This window comes from Populus trichocarpa, chromosome 18, assembly GCF_000002775.5.
Source record: "Populus trichocarpa isolate Nisqually-1 chromosome 18, P.trichocarpa_v4.1, whole genome shotgun sequence".
Classification (NCBI taxonomy): domain Eukaryota; kingdom Viridiplantae; phylum Streptophyta; class Magnoliopsida; order Malpighiales; family Salicaceae; genus Populus; species Populus trichocarpa.
Genome location: NC_037302.2, coordinates 12,922,864 through 12,943,131, shown reverse-complemented (window position 1 = coordinate 12,943,131; position 20,268 = coordinate 12,922,864). Strand labels below are relative to the sequence as shown.

Below are 20,268 nucleotides of genomic sequence, written 5' to 3'. Positions count from 1 at the left end.
ATAGCATCTACTCAGTAAAGATGAGGCGAAAACATTTGGGACAAAAAAAAAATATTTTTATATGTTTTTGTGTTTTGAAAACATATAAATTTATTTTATATCTTTATCTTTTATGTTCTTGTATTTTGTTTTTTATTTTTAATGTTCTGAAACACTAAATAAAGTCAAGTGGGCTTAAATGTTAAAGAATGGCAATGAATTGAGAGGCTAGATATTAATTGACAGGTAACAACCTTTGTCCTGCCTCAGTGAACAGCTGTGATTCCTTAATGTTTGAGGTAAACAGGACATGCTCATGATCTTATGCCAGGGAAGGTGTAATGAATGTCTTGCATACGGGTCCCATGACAGAGAAGCACATAAAATGAAATTGTTCTTCACAAGGAGCTAGGGTCTTTGTCAGTGCTACTTAAAATCCAAACCAAGCTGGAGTAAACTAACAAAGCAATGTAAGAAGAGAAAAAAATGTCAGAATCACCATTAAAGTGAATGCACCAAATGTCAAAGCATTGTGTGGTGCTTGCTTTCCATTATTGTGGAGGTACGCACCTTTGCAGACAAAGGTATCAGCTTCAGTCTTTTTCATGCTGCGTGAACTTTGATCTTGATATATCTCCAAGCTGTGGTGATAGTAAACACTCAATAAACACGCAGTAAACAGAGATGAAATTCACAAACAGTACTGTTAAAGAACCATCTCAATCCAATAGCTTCTCTCAAGTGAAAGTTCTTTGAACTTGAAACTTGCACAGGTCCACATTACCTTGTGCTTAATTTTTATCAAATAAATAGAGATGGTGAGATTCGAACTCGAGACCACTTGATCATCAAGGCTCTGATACCATATTAAAAAACTATCTTAACCTAATAGCTTAAGCTATTAGGTTTCATATTATTCTCTAACAATTACGTAGATGTGTAGGATTTAACAGAATGCCTCTTAGCCGAGAGGTCTGGTGAAGATGTCAGCTAATTGCCAAGTGGGTATTGAGTTATCCCTCCAAAGTTTGTTTCATCAATCTTCTCAATTAGCTGACATCTTTACCAGACCTCTTGGCAAAGAGGCATTCTGCTATATCCTACACAAGTTGGGGTCTATCCAATCTACATGCTCCAACTTGATGGGGAAGTTATTGGATTTCTAGAACGGCTACTTCCCTTGATTCATGTAGGGAATCTTGAGCTTTCCTCACATGTAAGTCAATGATCATATCATCCTGTAAACACAATTGATTGTACACATCTGGATTCTTTCCTCTTTTACCTTTGATACGGGGATTGTTCCATGTAAAGATTGCTATCTTTATATATAAATAGCTGTTATATGAAATGAAAGTTAAGCCTTTTGGGCAAGCACTTGATCTATCAGAACCTACAGCAAATATGCAGAAATTCTTGCCTGGAGATTCTCGAGCTTCACGATTCTTGCTCTCCTCTTATTTTATTTGCTAAGAGATCAAGTGAGGAATCCCGTTAATTAACTGTGGCATCCAAAGAATGATATTGACTTCGATACAAAGAATGATATTAAAAATAATTAACTGTGGCATCCAAAGAATGATATCAAGTAGTTTTATTAACAAAGAAAAAGCAGTTTCCAACTTTCACCCTTGCCTTTTTATGTATCTTTGTCTACATTGGATCAGCAGAAGCCGTTTTCCTTGACTCCTGCCCGCCATAAAAAAACATGGAAATCACAGACAATTCCTTTCATTGTTCGTGCAGAAAAAAAAATCTAAATAGAAAGAAACAATTTTAACCAAGAAGTTTGACGCATGACTAATGGTAGTCACGGTCACCTTGATAAAAGCAGAGAAAACAGAGAAAGAACCCTTCTCAACCTACCCTATCTCTATCTAACCAAAAAATCGAGACAATTTCTTCTTCTTTTTGTAGACAACCTTATTGCACCATTGCTTAATGCATACGTCAAGGAATATGAGGCTGATTGGTCAGATTAACCACATCTGTTCTGTACTGCTGTATACATCTGGTTATCAACCTATAGTAAATGATCTTACAGTGTTGTGAGAGTTGGACCCTTTTTGGTAGCCAACAATCATAAAGATATAAAAGAAAAGGATCTATCACAATGACTTAGAAAGAATACATACAATCAGTTCAACCAGGAAGAAAAAAGGAGAGACTCTTGAGTTCTGTTCATGAAAGCCTTTACTTCAGCGAGGTTCCAAGTCAGATATTGTTGCATCATTCACAGAATAAATTTTATTCCTGATAACACTGTCCTCCTCTTCATCTCTTTTGGTTGAAAAAGAAGGCCTTTTTGGAGTGGCGATAGGTGCATTTTCATTTTTTAGCATCGAAGAAATTTTTAACATAGATGGCCTGTCCAAAGGATTTTCTTGGACGCATAATAGAGCAACTTGCAGGCATCTTGTGAGTTTACATGATGAAAAGGAATCGTCTAGCGATGGATCGAAAAACTCCACGCCTTCACCATCTTTCCATAATTCATATGCCTGAAACAATTTGATAACCATATTGGTATTCAAATGCAGACTATGGGAGAAAAAAAGTGAATTATGCATTCATATATTGGAAAAGATGTGACTGATCACTTACATATTCAAGAAGGTTCCAGTTTTCGTCTGCACCATAGTAACATGTACTCTTCTTGCCACTTATGATTTGCAGGAGTAGAACTCCAAAGCTGTAAACATCATATTTCATGGAGTATATGCCTTTTCTTACATATTCAGGGGGAACATAACCACTGCAATTCAAAAAATAAATAAGAGTGAGAAGATTTAGCAAATAGTTCATGTCGAAATATATACCACTTTGAGACAATTTCCTTACTATGTTCCAACTATCCTGCTTGTGTTTGCTTCGAGTTCATCTTTCCTGAAGAGCCTAGCCATACCAAAGTCTGATATCTTAGGGTTCATTTCCTCATCCAATAGAACGTTGCTACTCTTTATGTCTCGATGAATAATGGTAAAATTTGAGTATTCTTGGAGATATAGAAGCCCTTGAGTAAGACCTTCAATGATTTGAACGCGTTTTCTCCAATCTAACATGTATCTTCTGATTGGATCTACATCGAAGTAGACCTTAAACAATTATTCGAGGTACATTTAGAAGGTTGGCCAAACTAAGCTAGAGAAAAAGATTCTACTGACCATAGATGTAGATATCCAAGCTCTTGTTCGGCATGTACTCGTAGATCAGCATCTTTTCTTCCCTCTCGGCGCAAAATCCCAAGACTGTAACTATATTCACATGTTGAAGTTTTTCTGTAAGTGTGACCTCATTTTTGAACTCCTCTTCACCTTGAGTCGAAGTTTTTGATAGTCTCTTCACTGCTATTTCCTTTCCGTTAGGTAGTTTACCCTGGCAAAACAAATGCCTCAAGCTGTCATGTTTTCGATCCTTTCAAAGTCATTCAAGAGAATTACATGCCAATATTCTGTACCCTCGACATCCTTCTTTCGTATAGAATATAAACATACAGCTTATATGTAATTAGTGTTCTGCAGTGAAAGAATCAGAACGCATTTATATTTTGCCAAATTTATTTACCTTGTAGACAGAGCCAAATCCACCTGTTCCAAGTTTGTTTTCACTCGAAAAGTTATTAGTAGCCGCAGCAATCGTATCAAAACTGAGTGCTTGCAGATTTGGAGCATCGCTATTAATAACTCTAGTAGCAGATAGTGATTTCTGGACACTCCCAGCAATTTCTGCTACCATGAAACAAATCAAAGAACTAACTGTATCTTAATCCTGTTGTAATAATTGCTGAACCAACTCAACATTTTGGTTAATATATTTGGAAAATTGTCACAACGGGAAGATGTTACCTTTTGAGCCGACTTTTTTCCTTTTAAAGTAACAACAAATTATGGTGCCCAACACGAGAAAGACCACAGCAATCGTAACCAGAATAGTTACCAATACCTTCCTCTTGTTCAGCCCATCTTCATCTTTTCCCTGAGCTGCGAACATTTCTCATCATGTAAGTATTGTTTTATGATATCTTTCTATTGCAGTGAAAGCTCATTTACTCTATAAAATACACCTCACAGAACTTAGTATTGCAGGGGAGGGCAATTGATCATTCAAAAGCAATTGAAACATCTCTAGTCCAGTATTTCATTAAAATAAAGAAGATAAAATGGGAGATCGAAATTTCCACTAAGAACCTACCTGCTCGAGAAAGATTCCAATTATCGTCATTGGAGAGCTGAAATACGCTGTAACCACTAAGATTGTTTTCCTTTGCATAAGAAATCTTAGCCTTGATAGTCTCCACATCATCAAAATTGATCCAAGTCGACCCAACAACGAAAAGCTTCGTAACATAGGTAGAATTGTACACTGCTGCAGCTCCATAGCCATAACCTTGAATGAAAGATTTAATATTCTTATAACCCATGGAGCCATCACTTGTTACATCTGGACCCGAGGAGGGTGCCCCAAACTCTTTTTCGTTGGGGTTCACCAGTTTCCATGCATAACCATGGTAAGGCAAACCCAAAACCAGTTTGCTAGCAGATAATCCTCCTCTTAACCATTCCTTTATCCATTCATCGGTGTTAACCCAATTTGAAGTGCCATATAAAGCAGCATGTGCACCAGTAAAATTAAATTCTGCAGGCACATGATAGTCATATGCAACAAGATGTATCCAATCTAAGGTCTTTTTCATGATGTCAATAGGATAAGTAGCCGAGTGCTGAGCAGGCGAGTGAGTAGCTGACATTACCAAGAGCAACTGTGACTTGCCAGATTTTCTTGAATCAGAAGCTATAGCGTCTCGCCACTCATCGAAAAGGATTCCTAGATTGGTCATGTTGATGCTCATACTTGGCCCAACCGAAAGGTCTAGGCCATCAAAACCATAAAGCCTCGCTGTATATATCGAGGACTCGATAAAAGACTTTCTATAAGAAGACTGATTTATCATCAAGGATAACGTTGGAAGACCCCTTCCCCAAGCCGCGATGGATAGAAGGGTTTTAACTGAAGGGTTTTTAACCCTGACAGTGCCTGTGAAGGTAGAGAAGTAGGATTCTTTGGAAGAGTTGATTTGAATATGATAAGTAGAATAATTTATATTAGAGAAGGCACATACAAGGTGAGTAAAAAGAGCAGAATTGATATTAGAAACGGGCAGTTCACTGACGGAATCCCAGTAACCTGCTCTAATCCAGGTTTCCTGGGAGTTTGAGCTGTGAACATAGGAAGATAGAAAGAGAAGGAGGGTGATGATCATAGTGTTGCAAGCCATTGAAGAAGAAGCTTACTTTTGTAACACCAGCAGGACTCCTAATCTGTATCTGTGAGAAGTGAAACTCTTGGATCTGGGGCCTTGCATTTTTCTGAAAGGTTATTTGCTTGAAGTGTAATAAACGAGAATGATTTGACTCCTAGTATTTTTAGTCTGTGTTTTTTCCTAGAAGGAACAATCAATTCTCAATTAGTTATAACCTTGATATTTTTTGTTTTGTTTTTATACATGGTTAGGTGGCACCTTGTAGTTGGCTATTTCCCGCAGTCAACTTTTACATGATAAAATTCAACCTTTCTTTTTAATTTTGTCAAAGAAAGATTATTTACATCGATATTAGAAATTCAAGAAAATTTCACTTCCCACCATGACTGGATTTTGATGAGATATAAAAGTGACGATCCTAAAATATCTGATAGAAAGTCGAGTGATTTTACCAGCTTAGCATGTAATACATCATGTTTATTTGATGAAAATTAATTTTCATTTGAAAAATAGTTTTTTTTTTAAAATAAATTTCTAAAAGTAAATTAATTTTTTAATATTTGATAGTGTCATGAAAAATAAGTTGAAAAATAATTTTCAGTGTTTAGTTATGTAATGAAAAATGATCTGGAAAATATATAATTTATTAATATTTTTTTTAAGTTTATTAAAATAATAAGGAACAAATCATACAAATTAAAAAAATTAAATTAAAAAAAATTAAAAAATTGAGGACCAAATTTGATATAATTAGTAAATAATATGATATTTTTAAATTTTTTACAATTTCTAGAAAGTGTTTTCCGTTTAAAATAAATTTTTTTTTTGAAAATTAAACTAAATTTTTTTTTTATTAAAAATTAGTTGAACATTTTTTCTAATAATAAAAAAATTACTTTTTGCAAAATAAACAGGCCTCAATGAAATCTTTATCTTACAGCCTGGACGCCAAGGCAAAAGGGGATGTGCTAAGAGCATCTCCAACCGGAGATGCAAATGGAGAGCTAAATCCAAAAACATGTACTTTTGCCTTTAGAATCTTTATTAAGTTATTCCAACGGAGCAACCATTAAAGAAGTCAAAATGGCTTTTTAATTTAAGCAGAGGCATTTCTACAGGTTCCTGTAGAAGAGGTAAATTTAAGTTAACGTTGCCAACGGCTATTTTTATAGCCGTTGGCAACATTATTTATTTTTTCTTTAAAAGAAAGGAAAAAACTTGTTTTTTTAAAAAAATCTTGTATTGTGCCTCATTCTTCTCTCAAATTTAGAAAAACTCACTCTTCTCTCAAATTTAGAAAAACAGGAATCAATTATTCTCTGGTTAATTAATAACATCAGTTGTGTTAATTAGCTGAAATTAAAAGGTATGTTTATTTAAAAGCTTTTTATATTTACTCTTTAATATCTCTTGATTTTGTAGATTTTTTGTTGTTAATTTGATATTTGTGATGATTTTTATTTCTTTGTTATTTTATGTTTTTGATATGGGTTAAGGAAAACAATTTTTTATTTATGTTGTTATCTTTGACAAAATTAAGAGGAAGTAATAATGGTAGCTGATATTGATAAAAATATAGAGTGACATATTTAAAATTTATTTTTGGTTGTTTGTTTTAATTTGAGGTTAATTATATTTTGTCTTGTTGAAAATGCAATTAAACCAGTATATTAATCCTCTCTTAGTTCCAAAAAATAGTCAAATTGTAATGTTAGAACAAGTAGGATACAATGCTTGTTATTAATTCACATGTATGTAAACTATAAAATTGCTAGACATTGAATGTGCGCTTCTTTTATACTCTCTTATAAGGTTTTAACTTGAGGTTTTTTTTAATGTAGATGGATTTAAATTTTCCAAGCTCTTTCACCAACTTTCTTATGAGTGAGTCAGAAGATATTCTCTCTCAACCAAGTGATTCTAATTAATTAATTGATGACTTAACATACTCGAATTTGAATGTCCATACAAGAAAAAAATCACAAAGAAGTAAAAACTTCTCACCAGAGGAAGATTGTTTACTTGTCTCTGCATGACTAAATACAAGCAAAGATCCAATTACAGGAGTTGAACAACAAACAAAACAGTTCTGGACTCGAGTACATGCTTACTTTGTTGAGAATGGAGGAAACTTGAGTAATCGTTCCCAAATAAGCATCTCAAATAGATGGCAATAAATAAATAGAGAAGTCGGTAAATTTGTTGGATTTGTTACTCAAATTGAAAATTGTCAGCAAAGTGGAATGACCGAAGAATCAAGGGTAATTTTATTATTCGTTTTCATGTTAAATTGTTTAACATATATTTTAACATTATTTAATTTCTCTAATTTTTTACTTACCAGATTAATGATGCTCGACAAATGTATGCTTCTTGCGTTGACAAACGATTTCAACTAGAACATTGTTGGGTTATCTTAAGAAAAGAACCCAAATGACAATTTGAGCGTGCAAATCAACATCAAAGGTCAAACAAGAAACAAAAAAGTCATGTCAATGCAAGTTCGACTTCATCAGCTCCATCTACCCCTGATTATGTTAGTTTAGGAGAAGACAGTGAACCGTTGATTTATCAAGATAGACCAATTAGTCAGAAGGCTGCAAATGAACGACTTAAACGTAAACAAGGAAAAGATAAAGTTGGGGAGACAACTGTAACAAATCTCTTACAACAATTCAGGGATACTCTAGTTGAAATTGAGGATCAGAAGAAACAAGACAGAAAAATTATGTTAGAGCAACAAGCTATGATGATTTAACAAAGTCAAGAGAAACAAGAATTGGACATGATTGAGAAAGAAGAACAAATTATGAAAATGGATATTTCTAATTTGGATCCAATTTCTGCAGCGTATTTCCAAAATAGAAAGTTAGAAATTATGCAAAAGAGGGGTTTTAATTTTTAATTAACTAGATTTATTTATTGTTTAATGTAATGTATTTTTAATTAACTAGATTTATTTATTGTTTAATGTAATGTATTTTTTATTAAATATTTAAAAATTTATTGGTTATTTTAAATATATTGTTATAAAAGTGGTATCAATTCATAATACTTTTTTGAAGTTTTTCTAACACTTAACAACAATAAGTAGGATTAATTAACTTAAAAGATAACAACCATAATGAAAAACAACAATAAGTAGGATTAATTAACTTAAAAGACAACAACCATAATGAAAAACAACAATAAGTAGGATTAATTAACTTAAAAGACAACAACCATAATGAAAAAAAAAACATAAAAAACTTGAAAATTATGATGACATAAGAAGTTCAAAGCTAATGATTCTACTCGTTACCATATTGTTCCCATAAATGTTCAACCAAATCTTCTTGTAGTTGAGAGCTAGTTGCTCTATCCCTGATTCGATTATGAGTTTGAAGAAAATCATGTAGTTCTGGTATTTCACCATGTGACACTGATATAAAGGAATTGACTTCACGTTCATGGTCAAATCCAAGGTTCATTGCTCCTTCATCTTCAATAATCATATTATGCATTATTATGCAAGCTTTCATAATATTTGCAAGCGTTTCTTCATCCCAGTATCGAACAGGTTGACGTACAATTGCAAAACGAGATTGGAGCACTCCAAATGCTCGCTCTACATCCTTTCTTGCAGACTCTTGCTTACTTGCAAAATATTTTCTCTTTGCTCCTAATGGCCTTGGGATTGTCTTAACAAAAGTTGACCAATTAGGATAAATCCCATCTGCTAAATAGTATCCCATTATATATTCATGCCCATTAATTGTATAATTGACAGGAGCAGTACGACCTTCAGCAAGTGCAGCGAAGATAGGTGACCGATCAAGAACATTAATATCATTTAATGATCCAGGCATTCCAAAAAAGGCATGCCATATCCAAAGATCTTGTGAAGCCACCGCCTCTAGAATTATAGTTGGTTCACGACAATGACCACTATACATCCCATGCCATGCAATTGGGCATTTCTCCCATTTCCAATGCATACAATCAATGCTCCCTAACATCCCTGGAAATCCACGCTGCTCTCCAATTGATAATAATCGACAAATATCGGCATCGTTTGGTACCCTTAGATACCAATCACCAAAAACTTCTACAATTGTTTTGACGAAAGCTCTAAGACTTTCTATCGCAGTGCTTTCTCCAATTTGAAGATATTCATCAGTAAGATCTGCAGGAATACCATATGCAAGTATTCTGTGAGCTGCAGTTACCTTTTGAAGACAAGATAAACCAAGAACACCAAGAGCATCTGTCCTTTGTTTGAAATATTGATTATGAGCTTCCACTGCATTTGCGATCCGAAGAAAAAGACGACGACTCATCCTAAATCTTCTTCGAAATTGAGTTTCAGTGAATTTAGGATTTTCAGCAAAATAATCATTATATAACCTTAACTCACCTTCCTTTCTATTACGATTGACAATATTGTGGCCAAGAATAGAGCCACGATACCCTGTTCTCCGCCCTTGATTATTCGATTCTTCTTCAGCAACCACAACAACAGCAACTTGAAAAGCCAACATAGGAGTATCATCATCAAAATCAAAAGCATCATAAAAATTAAAATTAGAATGATTCATGATGAATTTTAATGAAATATATTTTTGATTGGAGAGAAAACAATGGAATGATGAGAAAAAATGTTAAGGTATATGAGAATATTTATAGATGGATTATTTTTTCAAATTTTGAAATCTTAGAATGTTGGCGGTTATTTTTTCAAAATTTGAAATTTTAAAATTTAAAATGGTGGCGGTCATTTTTTCAAAGCATGAATTTTTTTTAAAAAAATTGAAAATCAAAATTTAAAATATTGACGGTTTTTTTCAAAGTTTGAATTTGAATTTACTTTTAAAAAATTAAATTTTTAACAGTAACATATAAAACTAAAATTAAAAATATTCATATAAACAAATTTTAAGTTTAATTTTAAATTATATCTTTTAACTTTCATATTATTTCATTAAATTTTAGTTTATTTTTATAAATTACTCATATTAATTATATAATTAATAACATCATAATTATATTATATATAAAATATCTAAATTAGTTATATAATTATATAAAAATAAATTTAATATGAAATATATTAAAATATAAATGGCTTTTCTAAATAGCTTTTTACCATTGGAATGCACATAATAAAAAAAGCTATATTTATACTATTCAAAAAGCCATTTTATCAATTTAACTTCTCAATTTAGCTTTTTTCATTGGAGATACTATAACAAGTTTTCAGTTACTTGTACAAGGAGGTCTTGGCTTGCTCTTTGACTGGTGTCCTAATTTCCCTCTTCAGAACAGAGAGATGCCGAGACATCTCTTCTTTCCCCTCTTTTAGCTGTTTGCAGCCAAACAGCCTCCACCTTGTGCAAAAGAAAGCAAGGAAAATGATGGTGCCAACAAAAAAAAAAAATTATAACCGAGCCTGGCTGACAAGAGTCTCAACTGAGGCTGCCAACCACGAGCCCAACCGAGCTTGTCCTAAGCTCAACTTAACCCTTTTATTTTTCAAACGAACCCTTTTTTCCCCAACTCAACCTAACCCTCTCATCTTTTAATCGAATCCTCTCTTTCTTCTTGGCACAACTTAAGCTTCACATTTCCCGACCCAACTTTTCTATTTTGACAAGGAATTTATTTCGCAGGCGAGTCAGTTGAAAAGCTAAAATCTAGTATGAGAAAGTCTCACGATCGACTTCATAGAAAAAAAAGAGAGAGGAAAGAGTGGAACCACATTCAGGAGACATCTGTGCTAATATTTGACCTGCGAAACTTGAAAGAAGCATCATTTGAGAAGTCAGCCACAGATATTTTGACAAAACTTGTTGCGTGGGCAGGGATCCATATAATTCCACGTTCAAGATTTCAATCTAGAAAAGGAATTGATAACTTGTAGGATCGCCAGCATTGTTTTAGTACGTGAAGACTTTTGTGTAAGACTTGTGGTGGCCTTTGATACGTCGTCAGGAGCAGTCTATCAAAGTTTTTTCATATAAATTTTATTTTGCTATGACTGATGAATTCTAGCGGTAGCAAAAAGGTGGCCTGAAGGAGGAATTGAGTCCTAGCAAAAAGGGAGAGTCGATCCCGAATCTTTATCGTTAAAGATCATACACCTTTATTTTTCGACATTATAACTTTACGTATAGCAAGTTGTCCCAAGACATAAAGCCAGTGAGCAAATTTATTCAGAACTAACTGCTTAGTGGAAAGAGGCATATTGCATGGCATTTTAGTTAAGTTGCACATCCTGAATCAATTCTTACAGAGGCAAGCCTCGGAGTTGTTTGATTCCATTAACAATGTGCATGCCGTCAAACTTTTGCTGTAAATTTCTGATAATAATCTAGAAAAAACACAACGAGCTTCCTGTTCAAGTCTGTAAACAGATTTAGCATTTCCTTCAAGCTTCCGCAAGAAAGTACTTCCTCATCGCCCGACGACTTGCGAAATTGTTGCATCATCAACTGAACAAATCTTTATGTGCAATTGATCACGTCTGTTTTTGTCATCTTCATCTGTCTTCACAGAAAAAGCAGGCCTTTTGGGAATGGTCACAATGGCAGTTTCGTTTTTGAGCATTGAAGAAACTTCCAGCATAGACGGCCTATCAATAGGATTTTCTTGGACACATAGCAGTGCAATTTGCAAGCATTTGATCAATTTACAAGAGGACAATGTATCATCCAGCGATGGATCCATGATCTCCATGCCTTTACCATCTTTCCATAGCTCGTAAGCCTGCAATAAACAAAAATCGCAATCATGCATGACAAATGCAAAATCTAAAATATCGTCAGTTGTGTTATCAAGAAACTTACATATTCTAGGAGGCTTAAAGTTTCATCAGAACCATACAAAGAGCCATTCTTCTTGCCGCTTATGATGTGCAGTAGTACTATTCCAAAACTGTAAACATCAGATTTTATGGAATACACGCCGTTTCTGACGTATTCCGGAGGAACATAACCGCTGCACAGGATGATTTCATTCACAATGTTAAGTTTTCAAAAATAATTTATGTATGAAATGAATTTGTGCATGATGCTTACTATGTCCCAACAAGCCGGCTAGTGTTTGCTTCTTGTTCATCTTTTGTGAAAATTCTAGCCATACCAAAATCAGATATCTTAGGCTTCATATCCCCATCCAGTAAAATGTTGCTGGCTTTCAAGTCTCGGTGGATAATTGTCAGTCTCGAATATTCTTGGAGGTATAGAAGGCCTTGAGTAATCCCTTCAATGATTTCTTCCCTTTTCTTCCAATCCAACAAATATCGCCTAATCGGATCTGTCATATCAGATAACAAACTATCAAGGCTATAAGCATTTTCGATCTTACTGACAAGGACATGCATAAGAATGTCGGAAATTGTAATGCAATAAAAGACTAAATCACACTCAAATCTTTTTTTATTTATGTAAATCCAAGCATAAAAGGATGCTGAGTGCTAACCAAATAGGTAAGAGTCCAGGTTTTTTTTTTGGCATGTACTCATAGATCAGCACCTTCTCTTCTCTCTCAACGCAAAATCCCAAAACTTTCACGAGATTTACATGTTGTAATTTTGCAGTGAGCATAACCTCATTCTTGAATTCATCAAATCCTTGAGTAGAGGATTTCGAAAGTTTCTTCACTGCTATTTCTTGTCCACCTGGTAAGACACCCTGGAAAAACAGAATGTCATGCTAATTTCTTTCACTCAAAGACTGAAATCTGAATGCTTGAAGATTGTAAGGGGTTTAGATAAGAAGAATTTTAATGAGTATTCGGTATATTTTCATCACAATAGAACAAGCATTGTTACAGCATTTATTAGATATATAAAATATATATATATAGACCATAAAAAATAAAATATTTTTCATTTATCGAACAAAGTTAATCAAAATAATCTTAGAAAAAACTAAATAAATTATTTTGGATACACATTTAAGAACCATAACTAACATAAATTAATTATATAAATAGGGTTTAGGGTTTTTTCTTAATTGATGTTGAGTAGGGTTTCTCTGCAATAACAAAGTAGCCATGCCGAAAACAATACTTGTAATACAAGTAAAAAACAGCTGTAATTACGAGAGTATAACTTAACTGATTAAATTCTAATTTATTTTTAAAAAAATTATTAGTTCAAGTTTCACAAATCACATGGTCATTGAAAACTTATATGGTCGTTAATTTTAAAATCTGTGGAATTAATCGAGATGCTTGCAAACTGGTCTGGACATCTATATTAATAATAATAAAAAAAACCACTGTCCTAGTGCTATAAAAATCAACCAATCCAGATATTAGCATTTGTCCAAAATATATATATCACTATCATCATAATAAAATTCTAACACTAACACACCGTCTTCACATTATTCTTAATATCCAAAAGAGTAGAATTGAAATTTCTACACTGCATACAAATTGCACCCACTTTTTCTAGAGTTGTAACGGTGGTTGTGGCGGTGGCTGTCGCTATGATTATGGTTGAAAATAAAACATTTAATTAATATGCATGGTTGAAGGTGATTTATTAATTAAAAATTTAATGTTAATTATTATGTATATATTTGATTTAAAAGAGTGTGCACGTATATAACATTACATTCATTTGTATTACTAATGTTTGATATTTTGATGTTAGGTGCTTTATAAAAATATTTTTTATTTGAAAATATTTGAAAATATTTTTTTTAATTACTTTATTTTTAATGTAAGTACATTAAAAACATCAAAAAATATTTAAAAAATTAATATTTTTTTTAAATAAAACACAAAAAAAAATTACCACAATTCTAAACACTTAAAATAGCACAAAGAAAACAATGGAAATGCTCCAAGGCTTTATTTTGAACGTGGATCTAACTAAAAGTCCATACAAACTCTGTGCTCGTAAATTAATAACCAAATATAAAAGATAACAGCATCTACCCAGTAAAGATGAGGCGAAAACATTTGGGACAAAAAAAAATATTTTTATATGTTTTTTTTTTTTAGAATATATAAATTTATTTTAAAAATAAATTTATTTTATATCTTTATCTCCTTGTATTTGTTTTTTTTTTTTTTTTATGTTCTGAAACACTAAATAAAGTCAAGTGGGCTTAAATGTTCAAGAATGGCAATAAATTGAGAGGCTAGATATTTAATTGACAGGTAACAACCTTTGTCCTGCCTCAGTGAACAGATGTGATTCCTTACTGTTTGAGGTAAACAGGACATGCTCATGATCTTATGCCAGGGAAGGTGTAATGGATGTCTTGCATTCGGGTCCCATGACAAAGAGAAGCACATAAAATGAATTTGTTCTTCACAAGGAGCTAGGGTCTTTGTCAGTGCTACTTAAAATCCAAACCAAGCTGGATTAAACTAACAAAGCAACGTAAGGAGAGAAAAATTGTCAGAATCACCATTAAAGTGAATGCACCAAATGTGAAATAATTGTTTGGTGCTTGCTTTCCATTATTGTGGAGGTACGCACCTTTGCAGACAAAGGTATCAGTTTCAGTCTTTTCATGCAGCGTCAACTTTGATCTTGATATATCTCCAAGCTGTGGTGATAGTAAACACTCAATAAACATGCAGTAAACGGAGATGAAATTCACAAACAGTACGTAGATTGGATAGGCCCCAACTTGTCTAGGATTTAACAGAATGCCTCTTTGCCGAGAGGTCTGGTGAAGATGTCAGCTAATTGCCAAGTGGGTATTGAGTTATCCCTCCAAAGTTTGTTTCATCATCTTCTCAATTAGCTGACATCTTTACCAGACCTCTTGGCAAAGAGGCATTCTGCTATATCCTACACAAGTTGGGGTCTATCCAATCTACATGCTCCAACTTGATGGGGAAGTAATTGGATTTCTAGAACGGCTACTTCCCTTGATTCATGCAGGGAATCTTGAGCTTTAATGAGCTTTCCTCACATGTGAGTCAATGATCATATCATCCTGTAAACACCCTTGATTGTATACATCTGTATTCTTTCCTCTTTTACCTTTGATACGGGATTATTCCATGTAAAGATTGCTATCTTTATATATAAATAGCTGTTATATGAAATGAAAATTAAGCCTTTTGGACAAGCACTTGATTTATCAGAACCTACAACAAATATGCAGAAATTCTTGCCTGGAGATTCTTGAACTTCACGATTCTTGCTCTCCTCTTATTTTATTTGCTAAGAGATCAAGTGAGGAATCCCGTTAATTAATTGTGGCATCCAAAGAATGATATTGACTTCGATACAACTTGGAGAACTAGGAACTAGGAATATAGTCTTTCCTTTCTGTGCAAGGCTGCTGACTATACATCAAACACAAGAAAAACCAGGTTCATATTTCTCAATTTTATTTTGTTGAGAATAAAATTTCATATCAAGTAGTTTTATTAACAAAGAAAAAGCAGTTTCCAACTTTTACCCTTGACTTTTTATGTATCTTTGTCTACATTGGATCAGCAGAAGCCGTTTTCCTTGACTCCTGCCCACCATAAAAAACATGGAAATCACAGACCTTCACAATTCCTTTCATTGTTCGTGCAGAAAAAAAAACATCTAAATAGAAAGAAACAATTTTAACCAAGAAGTTTGACACATGACCAAGGGGAGTCACGGTCACCTGATAAAAGCAGAGAAAACAGAGAAAGAACCCTCTCACCCTACCCTATCTCTATCTAACCAAAAAATCGAGACAATTTCTTCTTTTTGTTGAAAATCTTATTGCACCATTGCTTAATGCATACGTCAAGGAATATGAGGCTGATTGGTCAGATTAACCAAATTTGTTTTGTTGCCACGCACAACATCCTATTCAATCTTCGAGGTTTTGTTTTTTTTTGTTTTTCCTTAGAGAAGAAAGGCCCTTAATTTTCCTTACTTTCCTTACGACTATTCCCTTAATGTTATTGAGAGAGAAAGGGAGGGAACTTCTGAGAAGATTTACATGCTATTATGGTTTCATATCTACAAGCTGACTTTTGAAACAATCATCGAGACGAGTGCTTTTCCCTAAATGCTGTTCTGATAATTACGATTGACACTAAAATGCAGGTTGATTCTGCTTTGCATGAAGTAAAAATGAGGGCTTCTATCCAAAGCATTGGGTTCTCATTCCTACTGAGTTCCGTTTTGTAATGTTGTATACATCTGGTTGTAAAGCTATAGAAAATGATCTTACATTGTTGTGAGAGATGGACCCTTTTTGGTAGCCAACAATCATTAAGATATAAAAGAATAGGATCTATCACAATGACTTTGAAAGAATACATATAATCAGTTCAACCAGGAAGAAAAAAGGAGAGACTCTTGAGTTCTGTTCATGAAAGCCTTTACTTCAGCGAGGTTCCAAGTCAGATATTGTTGCATCATTCACAGAATAAATTTTATTCCTGATAACACTGTCCTCCTCTTCATCTCTTTTGGTTGAAAAAGAAGGCCTTTTTGGAGTGGCGATAGGTGCATTTTCATTTTTTAGCATCGAAGAAATTTTTAACATAGATGGCCTGTCCAAAGGATTTTCTTGGACGCATAATAGAGCAACTTGCAGGCATCTTGTGAGTTTACATGATGAAAAGGAATCGTCTAGCGATGGATCGAAAAACTCCACGCCTTCACCATCTTTCCATAATTCATATGCCTGAAACAATTTGATAACCATATTGGTATTCAAATGCAGACTATGGGAGAAAAAAAGTGAATTATGAATGTGACTGATCACTTACATATTCAAGAAGGTTCCAGTTTTCGTCTGCACCATAGTAACATGTACTCCTCTTACCACTTATGATTTGCAGGAGTAGAACTCCAAAGCTGTAAACATCATATTTCATGGAGTATATGCCTTTTCTTACATATTCAGGGGGGACATAACCACTGCAATTCAAAACATAAATAAGAATGAGAAGATTTAGCAAATAGTTCATGTCGAAATATATACCACTTTGAGTCAATTTCCTTACTATGTTCCAACTATCCTGCTTGTGTTTGCTTCGAGTTCATCTTTCCTGAAGAGCCTAGCCATACCAAAGTCTGATATCTTAGGGTTCATTTCCTCATCCAATAGAATGTTGCTACTCTTTATGTCTCGATGAATAATGGTAAAATTTGAGTATTCTTGGAGATATAGAAGCCCTTGAGTAAGACCTTCAATGATTTGAACGCGTTTTCTCCAATCTAACATGTATCTTCTGATTGGATCTACATCGAAGTAGACCTTAAACAATTATTCGAGGTACATTTAGAAGGTTGGCCATACTAAGCTAGAGAAAAAGATTCTACTGACCATAGATGTAGAAATCCAAGCTCTTGTTCGGCATGTACTCGTAGATCAGCATCTTTTCTTCCCTCTCGGTGCAAAATCCCAAAACTGTAACAATATTCACATGTTGAAGTTTTTCTGTAAGTGTGACCTCATTTTTGAACTCCTCTTCACCTTGGGTCGAAGTTTTTGATAGTCTCTTCACTGCTATTTCCTTTCCGTTAGGTAGTTTACCCTGGCAAAACAAATGCCTCAAGCTGTCATGTTTTCGATCCTTTCAAAGTCATTCAAGACAATTACTTGCCAATATTCTGTACCCTCGACATCCTTCTTTCGTATAGAATATAAACATACAGCTTATATGTAACTAGTGTTCTGCAGTGAAAGAATCAGAACGCATTTATATTTTGCCAAATTTATTTACCTTGTAGACAGAGCCAAATCCACCTGCTCCAAGTTTGTTTTCACTCGAAAAGTTATTAGTAGCCGCAGCAATCGTATCAAAACTGAGTGCTTGCAGATTTGGAGCATCGCTATTAATAACTCTAGTAGCAGATAGTGATTTTTGGACACTCCCAGCAATTTCTGGTACCATGAAACAAATCAAAGAACTAACTGTATCTTAAACCTGTTGTAATAATTGCTGAACCAACTCAAAATTTTGGTTAATATATTTGGAAAATTGTCACAACGGGAAGATGTTACCTTTTGAGCCGAGTTTTTTCCTTCTAAAGTAACAACAAATTATGGTGCCCAACACGAGAAAGACCACAGCAATCGTAACCAGAATAGTTACCAATACGTTCCTCTTGTTCAGCCCATCTTCATCTTTTCCCTGAGCTGCGAACATTTCTCATCATGTAAGTATTGTTTTATGATATCTTTCTATTGCAGTGAAAGCACATTTACTCTATAAAAGACACCTCTCAGAACTTAGTATTGCAGGGGAGGGCAATTGAGCATTCAAAAGCAATTGAAACATCTCTAGTCAAGTGTTTCATTAAAATAAAGAAGATAAAATGGGAGATCGAAATTTTCACTAACAACCTACCTGCTCGAGAAAGAATCCAATTATCGTCATTGGAGAGCTGAAATACGCTGTAACCACTAAGATTGTTTTCCTTTGCATAAGAAATCTTAGCCTTGATAGTCTCCACATCATCAAAATTGATCCAAGTCGACCCAACAACGAAAAGCTTCGTAACATAAGTAGAATTGTACACTGCTGCAGCTCCATAGCCATAACCTTGAATGAAAGATTTAATATTCTTATAACCCATGGAGCCATCACTTGTTACACCTGGACCCGAGGAGGGTGCCCCAAACGCTTTTTCGTTGGGGTTCACCAGTCTCCATGCATAACCATGGTAAGGCAAACCCAAAACCAGTTTGCTAGCAGATAATCCTCCTCTTAACCATTCCTTTATCCATTCATCGGTGTTAACCCAATTTGAAGTGCCATATAAAGCAGCATGTGCACCAGTAAAATTAAATTCTGCAGGCACATGATAGTCATATGCAACAAGATGTATCCAATCTAAGGTCCTTTTCATGATGTCAATAGGATAAGTAACCGAGTGCTGAGCAGGCGAGTAAGTAGCTGACATTACCAAGAGCAACTGTGACTTGCCAGATTTTCTTGAATCAGAAGCTATAGCGTCTCGCCACTCATCGAAAAGGATTCCTAGATTGGTCATGTTGATGCTTATACTTGGCCCAACCGAAAGGTCTAGGCCATCAAAACCATAAAGCCTCGCTGTATATATCGAGGACTCGATAAAAGACTTCCTATAAGAAGACTGATTTATCATTGAGGAAAAAGTTGGAAGACCCCCTCTCCTAGCCAAGATGGATAGAAGGGTTTTAACAGAAGGGTTCTTAACCCTGACAGTGCCTGTGAAGGTAGAGAAGTAGGATTCTTTGGAAGAGTTAATATGAATATGATAAGTAGAAGAATTTATACGAGAAAAGGCACATATAAGGTGAGTAAAAAGAGCAGAATTGATATTAGAAACGGGCAGTTCACTGACGGAATCCCAGTAACCTGCTCTAATCCAGGTTTCCTGGGAGTTTGAGCTGTGAACATAGGATGATAGAAAGAGAAGGAGGGTGATGATCATAGTACTGTTGCAAGCCATTGAAGAAGAAGCTTACTTTTGTAACACCAGCAGGACTCCTAATCTGTATCTGTGAGAAGTGAAACTCTTGGATCTGGGGCCTTGCATTTTTCCGAAAGGTTATTTGCTTGAAGTGTAATAAACGAGAATGATTTGACTCCTGGTATTTTTAGTCTTGCCAGTTAACGTGCAGTCTGTGTTTTTTCCTAGAAGGAACAATCAATTCTCAATTAGTTATCACCTTGATCATGTTGCCATATGGTAGGAGAAAAAAAAAATCTATAAGCTTTTTTAATATTTTTTGTTTTGTTTTTATACATGGTTTGGTGGCACCTTGTAGTTGTTATTGTACACGGCTATTTCCAGTCAACTTTTACATGCTAAAATTCAACCTTTCTTTTTAATTTTGTCAAAGAAAGATTATTTACATCGATATTAGAAATTCAAGAAAATTTCACTTCCCACCATGACTGGATTTTGATGAGATATAAAAGTGACGATCCTAAAATATCTGATAGAAAGTAATACATCATGTTTATTTGATGAAAATTAATTTTCATTTGAAAAATATTTTTTTTAAAAAATAAATTTCTAAAAATAAATTATTTTTTAATATTTGGTAGTGTCATGAAAAATAAATTGAAAAATAATTTCCAGTGTT

At 34.1% G+C, this 20,268-nt stretch overlaps 1 protein-coding gene across 3 annotated transcripts; it reads right to left on the bottom strand.

Moving 5' to 3' along the window:
- Positions 1 to 1,549: 1,549 nt before the first annotated feature.
- Positions 1,550 to 19,860, bottom strand: LOC18103408 (cysteine-rich receptor-like protein kinase 7). Of its 3 annotated transcripts, none has more exons than XM_052448970.1 (7): positions 18,542 to 19,830; positions 3,825 to 3,959; positions 3,544 to 3,704; positions 3,144 to 3,354; positions 2,821 to 3,058; positions 2,584 to 2,734; positions 1,550 to 2,480 (listed from the first exon to the last, which is right to left on the bottom strand). In XM_052448970.1, the coding sequence occupies exons 1-7, from the start codon at positions 19,626 to 19,628 to the stop codon at positions 2,178 to 2,180; spliced, it is 2,286 nt and encodes a 761-aa protein (XP_052304930.1). In that variant the 5' UTR covers positions 19,629 to 19,830; the 3' UTR covers positions 1,550 to 2,177. The 3 variants fall into 3 exon arrangements, with proteins under 3 accessions (XP_052304930.1, XP_024446566.2, XP_024445956.2); XM_024590798.2 differs by lacking the exon at positions 18,542 to 19,830 and adding an exon at positions 4,171 to 5,420; XM_024590188.2 differs by lacking the exons at positions 1,550 to 2,480; positions 2,584 to 2,734; positions 2,821 to 3,058; ... (1 more) ...; positions 3,544 to 3,704; positions 3,825 to 3,959 and adding exons at positions 16,219 to 16,869; positions 16,955 to 17,105; positions 17,192 to 17,429; ... (1 more) ...; positions 17,915 to 18,075; positions 18,196 to 18,330 and having other exon boundaries at positions 18,542 to 19,860.
- Between the last annotated feature and the right edge of the window lie 408 nt (positions 19,861 to 20,268).

Bases quoted from the DNA above. Each gene is read 5' to 3' on its own strand.
- LOC18103408 (XM_024590188.2), bottom strand. From the start codon at position 19,628: ATGGCTTGCAACAGTACTATGATCATCACCCTCCTTCTCTTTCTATCA. The intron at 18,331-18,541 runs GTAGGTTGTTAG...AAATGTTCGCAG, and splicing joins TTGGATTCTTTCTCGAGCAG to CTCAGGGAAAAGATGAAGAT. The intron at 18,076-18,195 runs GTAACATCTTCC...TCATGGTACCAG, and splicing joins GAAAAAACTCGGCTCAAAAG to AAATTGCTGGGAGTGTCCAA.